Source organism: Aspergillus steynii (assembly GCF_002849105.1).
Source record: "Aspergillus steynii IBT 23096 chromosome Unknown P170scaffold_1, whole genome shotgun sequence".
NCBI lineage: Eukaryota > Fungi > Ascomycota > Eurotiomycetes > Eurotiales > Aspergillaceae > Aspergillus > Aspergillus steynii.
Genome location: NW_020194398.1, coordinates 1,336,475 through 1,355,590, shown reverse-complemented (window position 1 = coordinate 1,355,590; position 19,116 = coordinate 1,336,475). Strand labels below are relative to the sequence as shown.

The 19,116-nt window shown below is 53.2% G+C and overlaps 9 protein-coding genes across 9 annotated transcripts; 5 read left to right on the top strand and 4 right to left on the bottom strand.

Annotated features, from left to right (window-relative positions):
- Positions 1-28: 28 nt before the first annotated feature.
- On the top strand, positions 29-2,332 carry P170DRAFT_431751 (pentachlorophenol 4-monooxygenase). Its single transcript, XM_024848110.1, has 4 exons — positions 29-494; positions 578-980; positions 1,035-1,385; positions 1,434-2,332. Exons 1-4 carry the CDS (start codon positions 389-391, stop codon positions 2,281-2,283), a joined length of 1,710 nt encoding a protein of 569 aa, XP_024709374.1. The 5' UTR covers positions 29-388; the 3' UTR covers positions 2,284-2,332.
- Positions 2,333-2,349: 17 nt separating this feature from the next.
- Positions 2,350-4,621, bottom strand: P170DRAFT_460316 (fungal specific transcription factor domain-containing protein; the record flags this gene model as incomplete). The annotated part of the gene is made up of 6 exons (XM_024851929.1): positions 4,480-4,621; positions 3,552-4,388; positions 3,102-3,506; positions 2,823-3,055; positions 2,571-2,771; positions 2,350-2,447 (listed from the first exon to the last, which is right to left on the bottom strand). Exons 1-6 carry the CDS (start codon positions 4,521-4,523, stop codon positions 2,350-2,352), a joined length of 1,818 nt encoding a protein of 605 aa, XP_024709373.1. The 5' UTR covers positions 4,524-4,621.
- Positions 4,622-5,439: 818 nt separating this feature from the next.
- P170DRAFT_469539 (uncharacterized protein) lies at positions 5,440-6,745 on the top strand (the record flags this gene model as incomplete). The annotated part of the gene is made up of 2 exons (XM_024852643.1): positions 5,440-6,526; positions 6,582-6,745. The coding sequence occupies 2 exons, from the start codon at positions 5,440-5,442 to the stop codon at positions 6,743-6,745; spliced, it is 1,251 nt and encodes a 416-aa protein (XP_024709372.1).
- A 2,408-nt stretch (positions 6,746-9,153) lies between these two features.
- Positions 9,154-10,231, top strand: P170DRAFT_344209 (SGNH/GDSL hydrolase family protein; the record flags this gene model as incomplete). The annotated part of the gene is made up of 3 exons (XM_024843446.1): positions 9,154-9,498; positions 9,555-9,646; positions 9,697-10,231. The coding sequence occupies 3 exons, from the start codon at positions 9,154-9,156 to the stop codon at positions 10,229-10,231; spliced, it is 972 nt and encodes a 323-aa protein (XP_024709371.1).
- An 858-nt stretch (positions 10,232-11,089) lies between these two features.
- Positions 11,090-11,870, top strand: P170DRAFT_344147 (GNAT family N-acetyltransferase; the record flags this gene model as incomplete). Its single annotated transcript, XM_024843444.1, has 2 exons — positions 11,090-11,555; positions 11,617-11,870. The coding sequence occupies 2 exons, from the start codon at positions 11,090-11,092 to the stop codon at positions 11,868-11,870; spliced, it is 720 nt and encodes a 239-aa protein (XP_024709370.1).
- Positions 11,871-12,665: 795 nt separating this feature from the next.
- On the top strand, positions 12,666-13,336 carry P170DRAFT_451922 (putative metalloproteinase; the record flags this gene model as incomplete). Its single annotated transcript, XM_024851236.1, has 2 exons — positions 12,666-13,256; positions 13,311-13,336. Exons 1-2 carry the CDS (start codon positions 12,674-12,676, stop codon positions 13,334-13,336), a joined length of 609 nt encoding a protein of 202 aa, XP_024709369.1. The 5' UTR covers positions 12,666-12,673.
- A 160-nt stretch (positions 13,337-13,496) lies between these two features.
- On the bottom strand, positions 13,497-14,315 carry P170DRAFT_442230 (SDR family NAD(P)-dependent oxidoreductase; the record flags this gene model as incomplete). The annotated part of the gene is made up of 3 exons (XM_024850450.1): positions 13,497-13,702; positions 13,734-14,016; positions 14,223-14,315. 3 exons carry the CDS (start codon positions 14,313-14,315, stop codon positions 13,497-13,499), a joined length of 582 nt encoding a protein of 193 aa, XP_024709368.1.
- A 435-nt stretch (positions 14,316-14,750) lies between these two features.
- On the bottom strand, positions 14,751-16,501 carry P170DRAFT_431745 (putative FAD binding monooxygenase). Its single transcript, XM_024848109.1, has one exon. It carries the CDS (start codon positions 16,415-16,417, stop codon positions 14,885-14,887), a length of 1,533 nt encoding a protein of 510 aa, XP_024709367.1. The 5' UTR covers positions 16,418-16,501; the 3' UTR covers positions 14,751-14,884.
- A 418-nt stretch (positions 16,502-16,919) lies between these two features.
- On the bottom strand, positions 16,920-17,748 carry P170DRAFT_346026 (uncharacterized protein; the record flags this gene model as incomplete). The annotated part of the gene is made up of 3 exons (XM_024843539.1): positions 16,920-17,114; positions 17,181-17,430; positions 17,489-17,748. Coding segments are annotated over 3 exons (705 nt in total), but the record flags the coding sequence as incomplete, so codon positions are not given.
- Between the last annotated feature and the right edge of the window lie 1,368 nt (positions 17,749-19,116).

Sequence of the window (19,116 nt, the reverse complement as noted above, 5' to 3'; positions counted from 1 at the left end):
GTGTCTCGTTATGGCCGGATTTGGAGGCATAAGCACTAATAAGGCTTAGCATGGATGGGTTACATTCCGATACATTCCGATACAAGAAACACACAGCAAAATCAAATGGCTTTGCAGTGTATTCCACCCCGATACAAAGCGATACACCACGTGTCGTACAGTTTCATCAACACAGCCCTGCGCCCATGCATGGCCGATGCATGAGCTTCTGCACATTAGAGGATATTGCTTGACAGATGACAAATTGAGAATGTAAGCGCAGGTGCCGAAATATCCGTTCGGATTAATATATAAGACGCGCCAGTCTGTATTCTGAGAGAGCAGTCACATACGACGCTCGAGTCATCGACATACCCACATCAAGGGATACACACCAGTCAACAGAACCATGTCCGACTCGATCAAAACCGACGTCTTCATTGTGGGAGGAGGCCCTGTCGGCCTTCTGGTCGCTTACAGTCTGGCTCGACAAGGCGTTGACTCGCTTCTCGTTGGTATGTCTACGTTTCCTTCCATATCCCACTATACCCCCTTCCCATCTTCACCCCCACCCTGAGACGAATCCTAACAAACCCAGAACAACACAACAAACAACAACAAGCCATGTACGGCCGCGCCACGACCCTCTACCCGCGCACTCTGGAGATGCTCGACCAGCTGGACCTCCTCGAAGAACTCAACCAGATCGGCTTCATCGGCCGAAACAGCGTCACCTACAAGGACGGGAAGCGCGTGACGTCCCGTGGATGGCACGCCATCTTTGAGCAGATGAACGGGACCTTCCGCGACTATGTGTTGAATATTCGTCAGAAGTACTCCGAGAGCGTGGTGCAGGGGGCGTATGAGAGGGTTGGTGGCGTGCCATATATTGGCTGGAAGTTAGAGGGGTATACCGTTGATGAGGACGGGGACGGGGATGAGTATAAGGTGAAGGCGCAGATTAGGGAGGTGGAGACGGGGAGGGTGGTGAATGTGAAGAGGTAAGGATTCATTTACTCCAGTTTGCGCTGCATGGAGTTGGCTGATGTGCATAGTAAATACATCGTTGGCGCAGACGGTGGTCAGTCGCTGGTGAGGCGGCTGGCGAATATCCCGTTTGAAGGCGACCGGTCGGATTTCAAGTGGGTGCGGATCGATGGGTATTTCGAGACGGATATGCCCGATGCGGATATCGGGTTCGCGTCGATCGAGTCACAGAGTCATGGCAATGTCCTCTGGGTGCAGCTGGACCATGGAGTGAAGCGCATCGGGTTCGCCATGACGGAGGAGATCCTCGCGAAATACGGCGGGACGCTCACGGAGGAACAGGCGAGGGGAGAGGCCGTCGAGGCCATGAAGCCGTTCAAGTTGGAAATCAAGTCGGTCGAGTGGTGGACTCTGTACAGGTAGGTTGGTCGGTTTAGTGGTGGGCAACGGTGCTGACACTTGAGTAGTATCAGCCAGCGCGTGGCCGACGTTTTCTTCAACAATGACCGTGTCTTGCTGGCGGGTGATGCTTGCCATACGCACTCTTCAGGAGCCGCCCAGGGTATGAACACTGGGGTCCACGACGCCGTCAACCTCTCGTGGAAGCTCGGCGGAGTCGTCAAAGGCTGGTATACCACCGACGTGCTGCAGACGTATAACAGCGAGCGTCGACCAGCCGTGCAAACGCTCATCGAGCTCGACAAGGCGTTCTCGGCGGTGATTTCCGGAGAGGTCCCAGACAGCCATAAGGGGGCGTACAGCGACGCCAACGAGCTTTTCACAAAGCTCTTTAACGATACAATCCAATTCAACATCGGCCTGGGCATCTCCTACCAGGAGAGCATCATCAGCAAAGCCCCGTCTACGGGAATGGTATCAGCAGGCCGCAGAGGCCCCGACGCGTTGGTATACGCGCCGGGCTCTCGTCTTCCGACTCGGCTGTTTGATAGAACTAAGAACTGCGGCCAATGGTCTGTCATTATTTTTGCCGGACAGCCGGCCGTGACGCAGAAGATGCTGGCACCTGCCGTGGCGCGTTTGCAGGAAATCGCAAAGACCCTCCCCGCTGGCATGGCTCGTTTCCTCACGTTGGTGGCTCAGAGCGCAGCGGAGGGCGACATGATGTTCAATCTTCCCAGGATGGGCGATGTGTATTATGACCAGGATCGATCCGCCCACTCGGCGTATAGTATCTCGACTATGAACGGAGCGGTTGCCGTTCTGAGACCGGATGGAATGTTGGGACATGCTGCGTCTTTGGGTGATTTGGAGAGCGTGTCTTCGTTCTTTGAAGGTTTCACACAGGTTGATGCATAGGATAGTTGTTTAGATTGATTCAATGAAATAGAAAGCGTTGATTTTGGAAGTTAGGAACAGAGCATGCTAGTGCTCAAGATCCATGTTGAACCAAAACGGATCGAAAAGCGTCTGGTCGTCAAACTCTAGATCGCGGAACAGGTCTTCGGAGAACGGCATCTGGTCTAAATTGTCGGGTAAAAGATTAAGTTGCTCTCCTGATTGGTCCCTAGATTCATGATGTTTCCCGCTTTGTTCTGTCAAATGTTAAACAAGATCGCGAATCCATGAATCGGGATCTTACTCACCAGATGCGGCCATAGAGCATTTATAACGAATAGTACGCAGACTATTCGCACAACGCTCTGCCAACGAGCTGTATGATTTCAAATAGTCGAGAGATGCTAGACTTTTCTCCCAGGAGACATTCAAGTCTTCAGGGGTTAGTGGAGAGGAGACATAGGGATGCAAGTCGGCGAGAATAATGATCGATGCTGCAGTGAACACGTCTGAGCCTCCAGTCAGCTTTACACCGGTCAAAAGAGGAACAGTCTACTCACAGAAGACGTTGTAAAACCACACGCTAGCCAACTCCGTGCTGCAGGTCTCATGCACCAAGGATATCAGACTGATCGCAGCCTGCACATAAAAGGTTGAGCAGTCCTTGGTGAAATTCGCATATATGCCTGTTCCGGGTTTCCCGGGCCGATGGCTCCCATCCTCCGACAGATATGTCTCGCGCAGAGACTGAGATAGCACAGGGCGACAGACGAGAATTTTCAAATACAAAAACCTGCAGTGAAATTAGAGACTCAACACCCAGAACTTCTTTTACATACCTAGCTTGAAGTAGATACTTCTCTCTAAGGAACGGATCCTGAGAAGCATCAGCCAGAGGCGCATCCCAACAAAGCTGAGCCGGGATCTGATGGCGAAAGTCTTCCAGCTCTGCATCAAGCTGGGTTACACTCTGGATTTGGAACAAGATTTCGGCCCGTCGTCGATCAACAGGCTCTGCTGCAACTCGGCCTCCGTAATTATCATACAGAGAGTTCAGCACCCGGCGCAGAATATCGTACAGCTTTAGCGTCGCAATGAACCATTCGACCCGAGAGAAAACACCCGGCGGCTGCTCGCAGATCGCGGATTCCACCCGCAAATAACAATCATCAATAGGCGCTGGTAATGACGTAGACGGGGCTTGCGAAATCATAACCGGCCGACCAAGTATGATACTTACCGCCCTGGAAACTGTCAGTAAGATCCCCAACCAAGGAGAAGAAACGCACAAATCCAACATCACACACGCATGCCACACTCTTCTCCGGATCTGAACTTCAGCAAACGACCGATTATCATTCCCCACGTCCGAGTGTAACCCGATCCCCTGGGCCAGCCTGACCGTCATCCCGACCGCATGCCAGGAGCGATTTGGCGTCTGAGAACTCTGCACGTAGTGAGTCAGTAACAACAGGGTCTGCGTCAACGCTAGATCCCCGGCTTCGAGATAATCCACGTCCAGGGCGGGCTTGGATCGCTGGAAAAATGCTTCCGACGCGGTCTGTCGCTCGTGCCGAACGATGTCTGAAAACTGGCATCCCGTAGCAAAGATGGCGTTCAGTGCGTAGTAGAATGTCGTCCGTGACACGTTTTCGTCGCCTAACCCGAGACCGCGAGCGGATCGGGGAGTAGATGGGGGTTGATCTGGCTCCCACAGCGCTTCATAAGCAGTGTAGAAGGCCTCTCTGTGCACAAATGGGTATAAAACGTGGATCTTGGAGAAATAGCAGTCGACGAGATGGTCTGATAATGGCCGCGGCGGGAGTAACTCAACATGGCTCGACTGAGGACCCCCGGAGTGAGTACGAGGGCTTCCAAGATCCCCAGACGTACGAGACTGATATAAATCCCCCAGCGGACCAGACGTCCTTGAACGGAATGTATCCTGCAACTCCTTGAGGAAGGCGATGGTGGACGAGTCCCCGAAGAACCCTCTCGTCGGCCGATCACTGTTCAGAGGTCGCGAGACGAGTCCCATTCCCGTCACGTCCGATTCCTCATGAGGCACCACGTTTTCCGCAGTGGGTAGGAGAGCCGGGTTTTGGTTCTCAGTCACGCTGGCGGGTCTTTGCCGGGTTAGACAGACGACTACGCGTTCTATGGATAGATCAAATCCTACCTCGCAGGCCGTGGAATCGCATCGTCATAGGTACAGACCTCTCTCCTCCGAAGACACGTCCCACAGTGCGGTCGGACGCCATCGCAGCGAATCTTATGCGCGCGACACGTCGCACAGGCAACGCCGACTCGTTTCCTCTTGACCGACCGGGAAGGAAAGGCACTACTCAGCATTTCCTAGGATTCCACAACACCAAGGAGGTGCCAAGAACGATGATTCAGAGAGCGGGCACAACCCGTGGAAGAGGACGACAGCAATCGACCTCAATTGGAGGAAAAAAGTGCCAGGGAGGAAAAGAAGGGTTTGGCTGGTCATGGGACGCGAATGATGATGCGGGCGGTGAAGGCCTGACGAAGGCTGTGTCTGCATAGGGGAACATCCAGGATCCGACCCAGATATCCAGGCAGACACATGGCATCGCGCATATGGCGAGGATACCGACGCGGTGGCTATAGGTCGATCTGCCCGTCGTCGCGTCTCGGTCGTTCCTTGTTGATGTTGGGACCCAGAAACTGGGAATAGCATCATCCCGGATTGCGAACCACCCGATCGGCGCAGACGGTACTGGAAACGCTCAGTCGCTGGGTCAACCCTTGCAAATAGACTCGAATTCGCGGTCGCGATGACAGCTGTCGCAGAGCTAAACATGGGTGACAGCAGGGCTGTCATGCATTCGGAAGCACCCACTTCCAAAGCTTACTCGATCTGAACCCATTTCCAGGGGAGGTGATTGGCAGACCCTGGCGTCCATAGTTGTCTTGCTCCATTCAGTAGAATCTTTCTGAGTCTATTGGATTAGACTCAGAACGGTGGGAGCGATCGTTGAATCGGAGCGCAGCTCACATGCCGGGCCTGACATCATGGGCATTCGACGCTCAGATCGCCGGTACAGCTTCGATCGAACCAGTCTCTATAAAATTCACCTGAATCGCTTCAGCGAACTATGGAAGAGAAAGTCCCTCCCCACCGGCTTATTTTATATCCTTATATCCTTCACCATGAAATACACTCAGATCTTCTCTAGTTACATGAGTTCCACCATGCCCTCTCCCCTACCCCTGATACCATCCTCCAAGATGCAAGTGGCTGTGAACTCGCTCGTCTTGAAACAAGCACAGGCCATTAAGGCCCTCCCAAGCACATTTGTGGATCCGCAAAGGGCAAGCCCCGATATCGCAGACCTGGTCAGGGATCCAGAGGAGTTCCTAAAGCACCATTCGATCGACTCCGGCATGATGTTCTCCAGTGCCTCAACGAACGCTTCTCTGCCGGGGTTCGCCAAGTTGGTCGCTATGCCTGACGATAAAAACGCGCTGAAAAATTACATGCTCATGTCCCATGATCCACATGGTGTGAATGCCGAACAGTCCAGCGCGAATGCCATCCCGGCGGCCTTCCTGTGTCTCAACCCCCGCCGCATCAACCCCCGGGTGCCGGCGTACATTGACATCTCCATCTCAAACCCCAAGGAGAAGTTCATCTTCACGTCCGAGCTAAACGGCTCGTCTATCATCGTCACCAAGAAAGACGAATCCACCTATCGCGTCTTCCACGACAGCCGGATCTGCAGCTCCGTTCTATACGACAACGTCGTGCTGGCCATCGACTACTGCGAGTACGGCGACGAGTACGACAAGGAAGCTCGACACCGGCGAGACTTCGCCACGGTGTGTTTCCACTACGAGAGTTCCGAGTCGCCCGACGATAAAGGCCAATGGGTCGTCTACTGCCAGTATCAGCAAGAGACGACGGGCTTCCAGCGCGCCCTGCGACTCAACGACTGCGAATCCCCCGTGCAGAAAGTCAAGGCCTACCAGGCTCCGCAAGTGTCGCGGATCCGCAACGAATTCAACCGCTTCGTGCGCGCCGAGGGAGAGACGTTTTTTCAAGAGCCGTTGCCGTTCATCATGGACGGGACGTTCGAAGTCATCACCGACACGGACGCCATGTTGACGAATCCGGCTGTGGCCTCGACGGAGCGACTACGACGGTATATGATGCCCTACGGGAACGGTCTACGGACGGCGATCACCGAAGCCAAGATCGAAAAGTCGAAAGAGACCACCAGCGATGATATGAAAATAAGTAAGTTGCGTCGTCTTTTGGCACTCGTCATCAGTCACTAACCCGCTCTGTCCAGCGCTCGAAGCCCAAATCGATGAACTTGAGAAAAACCTCCGCCATCACGACTACCTCATCAACACTAGTGAACGTCTCGACTACACCTACTTGTGGCTGAGGCAGAAGCAGATTGTCAATCCCCTGGAAGCACCCCGCGTGTCTCTTGCAATGGTGAAAATCTGAGCGTTACGACGCTCGTCACGAAGTTGATGCCTGATGTCTTGTTGATTGGCGATTGTTTGGATACTGTACTTATTACGGGTGTCTGTTACCCTCTCGTGTATACTTAACCACGGCTCTGTAGCCAAATGTCTAATATACCCACGCTAGACGCGTTTTCTTCACACACAGGTGGTAGACCAACTACCCAGTCAATGGTGATATCATAGCATTTGAAATGCAGAAGAGGTGCGGGGCTAACCATGTGGACAGAGGTTCGTCAAGGTTCTAGCACGGGCGAATCTCGCATTCCACGGATGGGAATAGCAGAGTCTGGACGGTGGCTGATGTTGAGACCGGGTCTGACGTAGCCAGAGAGGTCTTCCACGGAGACCAGACCACCGAGGAACGCCGACTATTTTTGAAAATAGAAACAGCTACCAGGGATTTGAAGCGCATGTCAGCTGCCAGGGCCACTTGCTCATAGGTAGGCCTGAAAGGTACGATTTCAGAACAGCCCAAAGTCCGCGGATCCCGTATCAGGGAACTAGGAGATGGTGTGCGGTTGGATGGTTTAGCCTTTCCGGGACATCATTGATACGTATCACTGACACTGGGGAGATAAACTTTCTCTTGACCGATAGATGCGTGGGATAGAGTGTCATCCGCATTCTATGGTCAAGATGAGTTGGTTACACTTCCGCGACAAGACGGAAGAGCCATGCCCATCGATGTTAAGAGCGAGCCAGACATCCAACGACCGATCTCAGGTTGATTCTGCCAAAGACGCAAGGTGTTTCATTGCGTATCCGTTGACAACTAACACAGATATGCTTTATGCAAAGCTCGCCGAGGACACAGGTTGGATACTATTATCTAACCCTTGCGCGTTCAATGACGAAACTAGAATCTCTTCAGTCTAGCGATCTCTCTACTTTCATAGATATTGACCGCCAGTGACGCAGCAAGGAGGATTAAGCCATTCCATGTGTTGAGGCCCTATCGAAGTCTATTAGTCAGAACACTGCACCTGGATAACTATAGCCTCAGGGACCACGATCAAACTATTCCTCTTTATCCAATCAACCCACTATCACAGCGGCAGAGCGTCTGATCTTGACAGAAAGAAGGCTGCAAACCCCAGTCGACGCTATTCTTTTTGCGATCGTTGCAGATCCGGCCTTCCGCCCGAATGCCTCGGGTTGAAAAATCTTCCACCACATCACCAGTGGCCACTGAGACAAAGAACGACCCCAAAAACCTATATTTGTACAAGGTAACACTTAACTGACCTCGGTACTACATCTCCAGGGTCCAACCCTGCAAGAAGTCCAGTCGAGGCCCTTCCAGCCACTACGGCGTTATGTCGGCCCAACCGTGCAACGAGCACTGCCTGAAGCGCCTCCGAAAAAAAAACAAACGGATTCCGAGGCAGTGCTGATCCAGACGGCTTGGTACATCCCTGGGGCGATATGAGTGGGTGAATCGCCTGCGCTAAGTCTTAGCTTTTGATTTAGCGTGGCCACTCATCGGGGCGTGTTGTGCGGTGTGATGGAGAAGGCATGAGCTTGGTACCCCTTCGTTTTTGTGTCCCCGCATCGGGCCTATGGGGTGAAGTGATTTGCCAACGCCATCTGTGTGCGATGGAGATGTTGACGATATTTTCCCCGAGTCTAGATTAAATGGTTAAGGATCTGGCCTGAGGGGTTGTATCACGTTGGCGTTGGCTGGGATTGTGACATTCCCGGACCAACTGACGATGGTATTAGTCATGCGATCGAAGGGGGGGAATTGAGTTTCCAAGACGCAGGCGAAGGCGTTCTAATTTCTGTCAAGAGGGTTGATTGGCGAGGTTCGACCGAGTGATGGTCTTAGGGATAAGCCCCGAGGAAAAAAGGTGAAGGAACGAGGGTACCATCGAACAAGTGAAACATCAAAGGCAGACACTTTTTTCTTCCCGACGCTAAAGACGCATCTCGCTGACACTTTGACAGACACCACGAAGATTGCCACACTCCAACGCTAAGCTCTCCTACCCGTTCGATCCAGAAGGGCCTAGCCGACAGTCCGTCTTTCGATTATGCATGGGATGAACACGCTATGTGGTCATCCTCGCTGCTTATCGCCATGTCCAAGGAAGCCCCAATATGATATCATCTGCGATCTGCACGCCGGGCGCTCAAACAAGAAACCAAGCTCGAGCAGTCACCCAATGGAACAGCCACCGCGGTGGAGATGGCGCCTTTTCCAGGCACCGAGTTTACCTGTTGGGGTGGGGATTTTTCGATTTTTTGCTGGAGCTATGACAATCTATTGATTCCCTGCCTCGCCGCCAGAGGGGATAAATAATGTCATGTCGCCAATCGCCAGGCACGGAGGCGTTTCGCTGAAAATTTGACACTCGCACGTTCTGACGCCCTGTGACTCGCGAAATGCGGCGTTGGACTCCCCTGAAATGCTGTCTTTTGCAGCTGGCGCTGTGGGCGTTGATTACGCTGTCCACGTGTGCGCCGTCGAATATCACCGCCGTGGCTGATTCCGCTCCGGATACTGGTGATTCTGGTGATGCTGGTGCTGGTGCTGATGTCGATGGCCTGCAGAGTCGTGATGTCAAACCTTTTATCCTCCGTATTATGCCTCTCGGAGCTTCCATCACGGTAGGATACAAGTCCAGCGACGGCAATGGCTATCGCAAATGGCTGCGACAGCAGCTGCGCTATTCCGGATGGCAGGTCGATATGGTCGGCAGCTTGTCCAACGGGTCGATGCATGATAATGTACGTGAACTCCCTTCGTGACATTTAAGCCGTTTCAATTAGCTGACTCGGTCCAGAACAACGAAGGCCACTACGGCTACGAAATCAACCATGTCGCCAAAGAAGCCGAAAAGACCATCCCGCAACAACCAAACCTCATCCTCATCAAGTCAGTTCTCCCTCCTCTTCCGCGTTTCTGTAACTAACAGACAAAATCAGCGCCGGAACCAACGACGGCATCTTGAAATACCAAACCGCCTCTGCCGGGAAACGCATGGATAAACTCATCACCCGCTTGTTCGACGCCATCCCAGGAACCACCATCATCCTATCCACTCTCCTGCCCAACACGAGGCAGTCCAAACGCATCGAGCAGATCAACACGCAATTCCGGAAGATCGTCGCCACCCGCCGCGCAAATGACGAGCGGATCGTCCTGGCTGAAATGAGCGATTTCATTCGCAAGGATGAGCTGGTGGACGGTACGCACCCGACAGACTACGGGTACAAGAAGATGGCCTCGGTCTGGTGGGCCGCCATCCAAGAGGCCGAGGCGGACGAGTTATTGCAGCAGCCGAAGGCTACGGCGAGAGGGCATAATAAGGCTCTGGAGAAGGAGGTGGATGATGGCGGCGGCGATCCGCATTTGCCGGAGTACGATGCCCCCGATCAGCCTGGGTCTGAGGCAGTCGTGGTGCAGCCGGCTCTGCTGAAGATCGGAGTGCAGGTGGTTTTGGGTATGTTTCCTGTTTGATCTGGGTGTGTCGGAAACTAACACTTTGCAGTGACTGCTACTCTGGCTCTGATAACATGATTATACTCGAAAGGAGGGCCGTTTGTGCCTCTATCTAATCCCCTTCAACGGCGGTGCAGCAATTCACCCACGCTGCGAATTTCCGAAGCGTTCGAGATCCGGAAAGTTGATTCGAAGCGACAGCAACGTCCGTGAAATGCTAGCTGTCACCGTCTGCGACAATGCAGTCGACTGAAGCCGCATAACCGTCTCAGTCATAGCATAGGCACGAGACCATGCGACCACATTATGCTCGATCGGGGCATAGGCCCGAACCAGGCTTGCCATTTCGCAATGCCTCAGAAGAGTCCATTCGAAATGTGCACTGGTTCAATGAAGGACAGTCTCAGACCGAAAGGATCGCTTGAGCAGCACTACCTAGCTAAGGCTAGCTGCACAAAGTCTCAATTTAATACAACAATGCAGATAGGGAACAAAAATGTCAACATGCCACGTGCGATACTTGATCGATTCTTCTGAACCATTGATAGTCTAGATCCTCGACCACCAGCCAAGAGCAGCGTATTCGGTCGTAAATCCGATGAACACGGACTAGCCGGTAGCGCTCCCGCGCGTGAGGCTTAGAATCCCTCGACCGGATAACGCCGTTGGGGGCGATTTCATTCAGGATCATTTAGTCTCGGGATTGCGCCATGTAACCGTTGTGAGTCACGTTGTTGTCGCGACTATGTATCCTTAGATGTAGCCTTGGATCTGCAATCAACAACCTTCACTTCTTCCATATCTTCCTCTTTCTCTCTATATCACAACTCCTCCATCCACCCAATTCCTCTATACAACACCAACACCCTAAACAAAATGTCCATCCACCACAACCCCATCACGCAAGAACCATACCTGCGCCTCCCCGCCCCCCACTCCTCCATCATCATCACGCCCTTCCGCGCCGTCAATCCCGCCGACCAATCCGCCATGGTGCGCAACATGAACGACCCCCTCGTGGCAACCTGGCTCATCGGCCCCCCATACCCGTATCAGCCCGAGAACGCGCAGTTCTGGATCAACATGTCGCGTCCGCAGTGCGCCGCCATCCTCGAAGAAGCCAAGTCGCAGCAGTATGTGTCCGGGAGTCCGTTCCGGTGTGTGCGCGAGGTCGTGGAGGAGGATGAGGAGGGGATTAAGAGGGATAAATTGATCGGGGGGATCGACGTTACTGAGTATCCGTTTTTGGAGTTTGCGGAGGGGAGTAGGGAGAGGGAGGAGGGCGTTAAGAGGAATAGTGAGTTGGAGGTGGGCAGTGGGGAGAGGGTTTGGGGGGTTGGTGGTATGTTCTCGCTCTTTTTCTCATACCTTGTCTGGTGAACATGTTAACTTATTTCTCCCAGATTGGCTGGATCCGGCGTACCACGGCCGAGGGATCATGACGGCTGTTGTCAAGACCGTCATCCACGAGTGGGCCATTCCTCGCATGAACGCGCGCCACTTCAAGGTCTCTGCGTTTGTCGGGAACCAAGGGAGCGTGAGGGTGTTTGAGAAGTTGGGATTCCAGCACCATAAGAAGCTGGACGACTGGGTGCATCTACCGGCTAGCCGGGGAGGAGGAAGGCGGTCACTTCATATTCTCTCTCTCGATGTATAAAGAGACATGTCTAGCATGAGCAGTGACGGGTTGTCATTTATCATTCAAGTCGGCAATTCAACCGCCACAGCCATTTCCATACTGATTGGATGAACCAAAGTATCGGATCTGGGGCAATACCTATAGTCAACTAATGAGAAGTCAGATTCATAATCCCATTCAATTGTGATCTGCCAGACAGATACAGTTTGTCAGTCGCTGGAACGCCAATGAGCGTTTCCACGGGCCAAAAAAACAAAGAAAAAATGGACCCGATTTGTCGACGTTTCTATTTCTGATTTCCTGCAAAATGGACGATCGGCAATGACGTGGCTGTGGCTCGCTTCTAGAAACTCCCTCGTGGAGTGAGTCCATCGTGGTCGCGTTGGCCAATTTCCGATGTCCCAAGCGGAGGGAATCCGACTAGAAAGCCCTTACGGAGGACCCCTAGACCCTAGGCAGTGGATACGAGCACTAAGAAACGTTCACGATCGCAGACTCGATCGGTGCCTGCCAGGGGGAAGCGATCGTCGGGGTGGGGCGTTTCGTCCCATTGTTGGGTGTTTACGAGCCCTACTCCGTAGAAACAGGTGAAACAGACGATCAGCCTGCGACGCCCTGAAGGACGGTGAAACGGTTCGTGTAGGATCACATGGAGGCAGATTTTTCGGCTGTATATATAGAACGGAACCGATTCTGTGGTTGTAAAGAAATAAGTCGTTCGGTTTCTGTCGGTGGTGGTATACCTACACTCGTTTACTTCAATTGCTTCAAATCCCGTCATTCGTTATAACTTGTATGCCAAAATGCGCTCCATGCAAATCATGCTCGCTCTTCTCCTCGCCGTCTGCCTCGCAGTCGCCAACCCCCTCGACAAACGCGCCTCCCTCGTGCACTGCACCACCGAGCAAAAGTCCATGGTCCAAAACGCCCTGATCCAGTCCTCGCGCATGGCGCAGGCCGGCGCCTCAGCCATCCGCTCCGGCTCGTCCTACGGCAACAACCTGTTCCAGACCTTCTTCAAAACCACCGACGAGTCCTCCAAGTCGCACGTCGCCAACATCCTCGACCAGATTGCCGAGGAAGCGCAGGCCCGCGGCAGCGGCAGAGTGACCTACTCGTGCACCCCCGACGGCATTCCCTGCTCTGACTCCGAGTCGTTCACAGTGACGGCATATGGAGAGACGGATGGCTACAATGGGGATATTCGCACCTGTCCGGCGTACTTCAGCATCCCGAGTTTCTCGAATAATTGCGATGCGTTGGACCAGGCCACGTCGACGACGCATGAGATGGCCCATACGAAGGGTATCTATGGGATCGAGACGTATGGGTATTATGCGGTGCAGGGACTGGATTCGCAGTCGGCGTTGATTAATGCCGAGAGTTATGCGTTTTTCTCGAAGGGTGAGTTTTCCTTGTTTGATTGCTTGGGTGATGGCGATGCTAATTTTACTATAGCGGCGTTGTTGCATTGTCAGGTTTAAAATCGGCATTAAGTGCATACAGAGAGATGTTGGAGTCTAAAAACTCAAGGAGCATATAGCATGGAAAGTAGATATACATTCGCATTCGCATCAGCAATACCACTCATTTCTCTACTCACCTACCCCCTACAACCCTAAATCCAAGTAAAAAATTAAACAACTAAACCATATTCAACCCCCCACTAACACAAACCGTTTGCCTAGTAACCCAACCAGCCTCCCCTCCGGCCAAAAAAACCACCACCTTCGCCACCTCCTCCGCCCTTCCCACCCTCTTCTCCAGAGGCGTACTCATCGTCATAAAATCCACCAACTCCCTAGGTACCTCCTCCCTCAGCATCCTCGATTCCGTCGCCCCGGGCGCCACTACATTCACCGTATGTCCGTCCGTCCCCACCGATATCGAACGCCAACGCCCGCGTAAACCCTTCCACCGCGGCCTTCGATGCCGCGTAGATGCTTCCGCCGCTGGATCCGCGTCGCGCAGCTATTGAGCTCATGTTGATGATGCGGCCTGGGGCGCGCAGGTGTGGGATGACGGCGCGCGTCATGAGGATCGTGCCGTGGACGTTGAGGTTGAAGATGGTGGATATTTGGGCGGGGGGTGGTGGTGGGGAGCGGGGCGCAGTGGAAGGCGCCGGCGTTGTTGATGAGGATGTCGATTTGGGGGGTTTGGAATGCTGAGAGGGTTGAGGTGATTATATGCTCCGGGGCAGAAGGGTCGGTGAGGTCTGCGAGGACGATGTGGGTGCGCGCATTGGTGTTGAGGGCGGAGATGGCGGAGACGACGGATTGGATGTCGGGATAGCTGGAGGGGGAGGGTTATCTGGGGGTGTTAGTGGTGTTTATATGGTTGGATCGAGGTGTTGGTGAGGAGGGAGAGTACAGATGCGCCTTGTTTGGCGAGTTCGAGGGCGATGCTGGCGCCGATACCGCGGGAGGCTCCGGTCACGATGGCGATCTTTCCTGCGAGGGACATTGAGATTGATTCTGGATGTGAAGTGGATAGTGGATTTTGTGCTCTTGTCGAGGAGCTGATTCTATCACCTCCTAAGGGGTCCCTTTTGTGGTTTATATATGGGTTGTTCCTCGTATAGCATGGCATCTTGCCCGGCATGGCATTATGCAGCATAACGTTATGGTATTTCGCATTCACCCAAATCTCTCGACTGGCGAATCCTTTTTTGAATAGTAAGATAGGTCTTCATGCAAGAAAACTACGGGTTTCTCATTTTAAGCTCTGCGATGCCCTGATCTGTTATCTTGCAGGTGCTATCTTTACATGCCTCTCATCATCGAAGCCCTTCGGCGAGGATGAGTGTCGGCTTTACTTTAATTTTCTACAACTGGAACTACTTGCTACTGCTGCACATTAAGTAATGAATTTAAAATATTCGTAAATTCTCTAATTAGCTTCCCTTGAATCAGAATGGAGATTTTGTTCCTAAACGCCATGGTAACCTGACATCGTATGTACATATACTCCAGCCCAGTGAAGGCAAAGTTCATCAACGTAAATGCACAGACATCACAAAAGTGGTAATTGCATCAGACCAGCTGGAGCTTGTTCGCCTGCAAAAATTCATCAAATCGATCCGGAAGGCCTGATAGCTCTACCACAGCAACATAGGTGTCCGGTCGAAGAAGGTAAGCTGCATCCTGTGTCAACCCAACGCTCTGATACTTCGCGTCCCATGAAAACACAGTCAGTTGCACTTTCTTCTCTCGACACCAATCCAACAGCTTCTCATTAGCTTCGCCATACACATGGACCTGCCATGCAATAGCCTTCAGACCGTCGAAGTTATCAACATCCCCCACCGGCGCCCAAGGCAAACGATCGCCGCCTTGCACATCCCCAACACCCCCAGCAGACAAATCACTATGCCGATAGTTGATCAACGTCTGCGAAATGCCGCGGAAGACTCTATGTCGGAACCTCTCGAACCGCGTCATAAACGGCGCCGTGTACGGGATAATCCACGTCCGGAAGAAACTGACCAGATACCCATTCCCGACGATTGAGTTGAACGCCCAGTCCGTCGTTTGCACAAGGGTACTTGCAAAAGCACGACGTTCAACCTCATACGTCTCCAGCAGCGAATCATCCGCTTTCCCCTGGATCACAGACGTCAACTTCCAGGCCAGATTGATCGCGTCGCCGATCCCCGTGTTCATGCCCTGCCCGCCCACAGGGCTATGAATGTGACCTGCGTCGCCGACCAGGAAGGCTCTTCCTTTGCGAAACGATCGCGCCAACCGATGATGTACTTTGTACGTCGTGAACCAGTTGACTCTGCTCACGTCCAGCTTCATGTTCTTGCGGATCGACGGCGCCACGTCGTCGAATGTTACGTCCGCCGGGTCCTTGGTGATATTGCTCTCGTCGATTGCGCCGGTGACTCGCGCCGACTTGCCCTCGTTGAATGCGAATAGGAGGAAGAAGTCGGACTGGTTGAACGATACATGCGCTTCGCCGTTCATCGTCGGCCCGCCGGCTTCGATGTCCGCGACGAAAAAGAGCTGCGTGTATGTATCCCCGTCGAACTCGATTTCGCTGAGATGTCGCACCGCGGAGTGAGCCCCGTCGCAGCCGACTATGTATGTTGTGTCAATCGTCTCCGTCCCCTTCCCTGTGGTCGTATCCTTGAAGGAAGCGGAGACGTGCGTTTCATGGTCCGCGAACTCGACCAATTCGCGATTCCGATCCACGAACACGCCCATCGCATTCAGGTGCCGTTCAAGCACTTGCTCATGCACGTCCTGCGACAGAATAAACACGAACGGGTACGGCGTTAGTCCCGAACCGGCGTCGACGATGGGAATCCGCGCTCTGTACGAGCCTTCGGACCAGATATTTGTCGCTTTGACCTTGTGTCCGAGCGAGACGATCTCGTCTGCTAGGTCGAGTTGGCGATAGAGTTCTAGCGTGCGGGCGTGGATGGCGAGCGCTCGCGAAGTCGAGGCCTTTGCTTCGGCTTTGTCGACGATGTGCACGTTTATGCCTTGGCGGGTTAGCCAGAGGGCGAGGACGAGGCCTGTTGGGCCGGCGCCGATGATGAGGACGTCTGTTTGTGGCATGGTGTTGTCATGCACTTTTTTAATATAAAAAATAATGTTTATCTTGGATAGTATTGAAGTGACTTGACTGATGATGCTGAATATGACATGTAACTGCAATGCTCTTCCTCCCTATTTATACCACCCAGTCTTGAATCTAAACCCCCGCCCCGAGCGGACTCTACACTCGCCCTTGGGCCAGTCCGCCCCGTGATCCGATCACTTGGCCTGCGATGACTCCTTCGTATTGTCTCTTGGCCGTCCATCATCCCTGATCGGGCATCGTCCGCCCCCGAAAGTTCCCGACGTGCGGACATTTACGGCTTCCCGGCGCTCCGACGGTCGGGAGTCCGTACGCCGACGCCGAGCTGACTCATTTCTTTGGTTTCATAACCATTTGCTATGTGGTGTAAAATTCAGATGTGAAAAGCAGTGATATTAAGATTAAACTAACTAGACTTCAAATAAGACTACGAGTCTGGTCGTGTCACAACATGACCGATTCCATGATCCCCTTATCTCATTAAGAAGTCGGCGCCGCCGCAGCAGCCGCCGGCTGGTCGGGACTGGCTTCGCCGTGAACGCAGTACGCGTACCCAGTCAACAGGTTGGTGCAGCTGCGATTAAGCTCGGGGTTCCAGAGCTGCAGCTGCGCCATGGTGATGGCGAATTGAGATTCCAGTTTGGCGCAGTAGTCGCCTTGTTGGACAACGTACCACTATGGAAGAGTCAGGCTGCCAAATGAAGAATACGAGTTTCCGGATTGGGAATGGGCCATGCATACCTCGTAACAGTTCGGAGTGGTCCCAGTCGCCGTGGGAGCAGGAGCAGACACATAGACCGAGGTCGTGGTTGTCAGGGTGGTGGACGGTTTGTTCCAGTCGGCAGTGGGAAGAGTGCAGTAGTATAGACCGGTGATGAGGTTGGTGCAGTCGGCGTTGAGGTCCGGGTTGATAGCCCGGAAGAGCTCCATGCTGATGCCGGCGTTGGAGACGATTCGCTGGCAGTAGTCGCCGGATTGGACGAGGTAGTACCTAGAGGCATCTCAGCATTGGAATCGACTTAGCTATGGTAACGATGGACAGATCTCACCTTCCACATTTAGTCGTTGTGCCTCGAGCCACGGGCCCCGGGGGAGCTACAGTGGCCGTCGCATATGGGGTCGACACTGTTGGAGAGGTTTGCGTGGGGGTCGTGACGGTCTGGTTTCCAGACGAGGTGGGCTCGGTCACGCACAGCAGATCGCCGATATTCAGGTTGGTGCAGTCGGCGTTGATGAAGCTGTTCCATGCGCGCAGTTGCGCGAAAGTCACCCGGTAATTGTTTGCGATCTTCCAGCATGTATCGCCGGGCTGGATCGTGTGCTGCTGACAGGTGGCTGCGGACACGGACCAGTCCCTCTTGGTGCCGTCGCGGACAATATCGCGTTTCGAATTGCGCTGCACGATAAGGGGATCTGGAGAGTCGGTGTTTTGCGATGCGTCTGCGGGTGATGTGGGATAGGCCGGGTCGAACGGGTCAAGGATGACATAGGAGTTGGTGGCTGGTTCGTCCAAGGGCTCATCGTCGTCCTCGATGCCTGTGTCTGTCAGGATTGGTATGGAATTTGTGCTTGGAGAATACGCACGCTTGAAGAATTCCGGCACAGGGCCTTTAGCGCAGGTGTAATTGTAGTTGAGCCAGATGATATTCCCGTGAGCAGTAGCAGATACACCTGGCCAGGGATCCGCGTCCTGCCGACAGGCCCAGAGCACTGAGTCATGATAATGAGCCAACGACTGTTCACAGGCTTCGGTGCAGAAACTGTCTAGTTGACTATAGGGAACAGCATCCTTGAACACTTGATCCCGGAAATAAGAATTACAGGCAACGGGGGCTTTCATGGCAGCCATGCACTCCTCGGAGACCCATCCCTCCAGCGCAGCGATGCTAGTACTATCAATAAAGTCGGGAGTAAAAGCAAAGAGCTGAGAAGGGGCCGAGTGCCCGAGGGCAGAGAAATGGAGCCAAGCGAGGAAAGTAGTCAGCAAGGAAGCCATGTTCAAAGACATCTGCGGATATTTCTTGTTCACAAAGAAAACAGCCACAAAAGGCCCTTCTATGGGGCCTTTAAATGTCATTCGGTAGATAGCTAGTCTAGCTCACGCCCCTAACCCTCCCGTCTATTCGATTGGAGAAGTTTGAAGCTGCTTCTCGCTAATGTATGGATGGGCTTGTAAGACATCTGTTCCGCCTATTCCGCGGCATCTTCCCGACGGTACGACCTGCTTTGCGACCAGGATGGGCTCGTTTATTACTGTCTACTCCGCAAAGTGGCAGGATTTGGATTTCATCCGAATGGACGGTGCGGGGCGAAGCATTGGATAGGTCTAGGATTCATGCAGCTTCTCCCGCCCTTTCCAGGGTCTGAGGAGACGGGAAAGGTGCTTGCAGACTGCAACACAGAATTAATGGCTGTCTCACCTGACCAGCTTGTCGTTTTCACATGGTGCTGCAGGATAGGGTTGTACTGTGAGGTAATTCGATGTCATAGTTTGCGTCTCGGCTGCCGATCTTCAGCCGGGCTAGAGATGCGCTTCTTGGCCCGTTGGACCGTTTTATTCTGTCCAGAGCATGGGGTATCCTATATCGATTATTCAAGAAATCAGTATCGATGGACTATACACCAGGTTTCAACAATGATAAAAAGAAAAATGGCAGCCTAGTCTTGAATCCCTAGA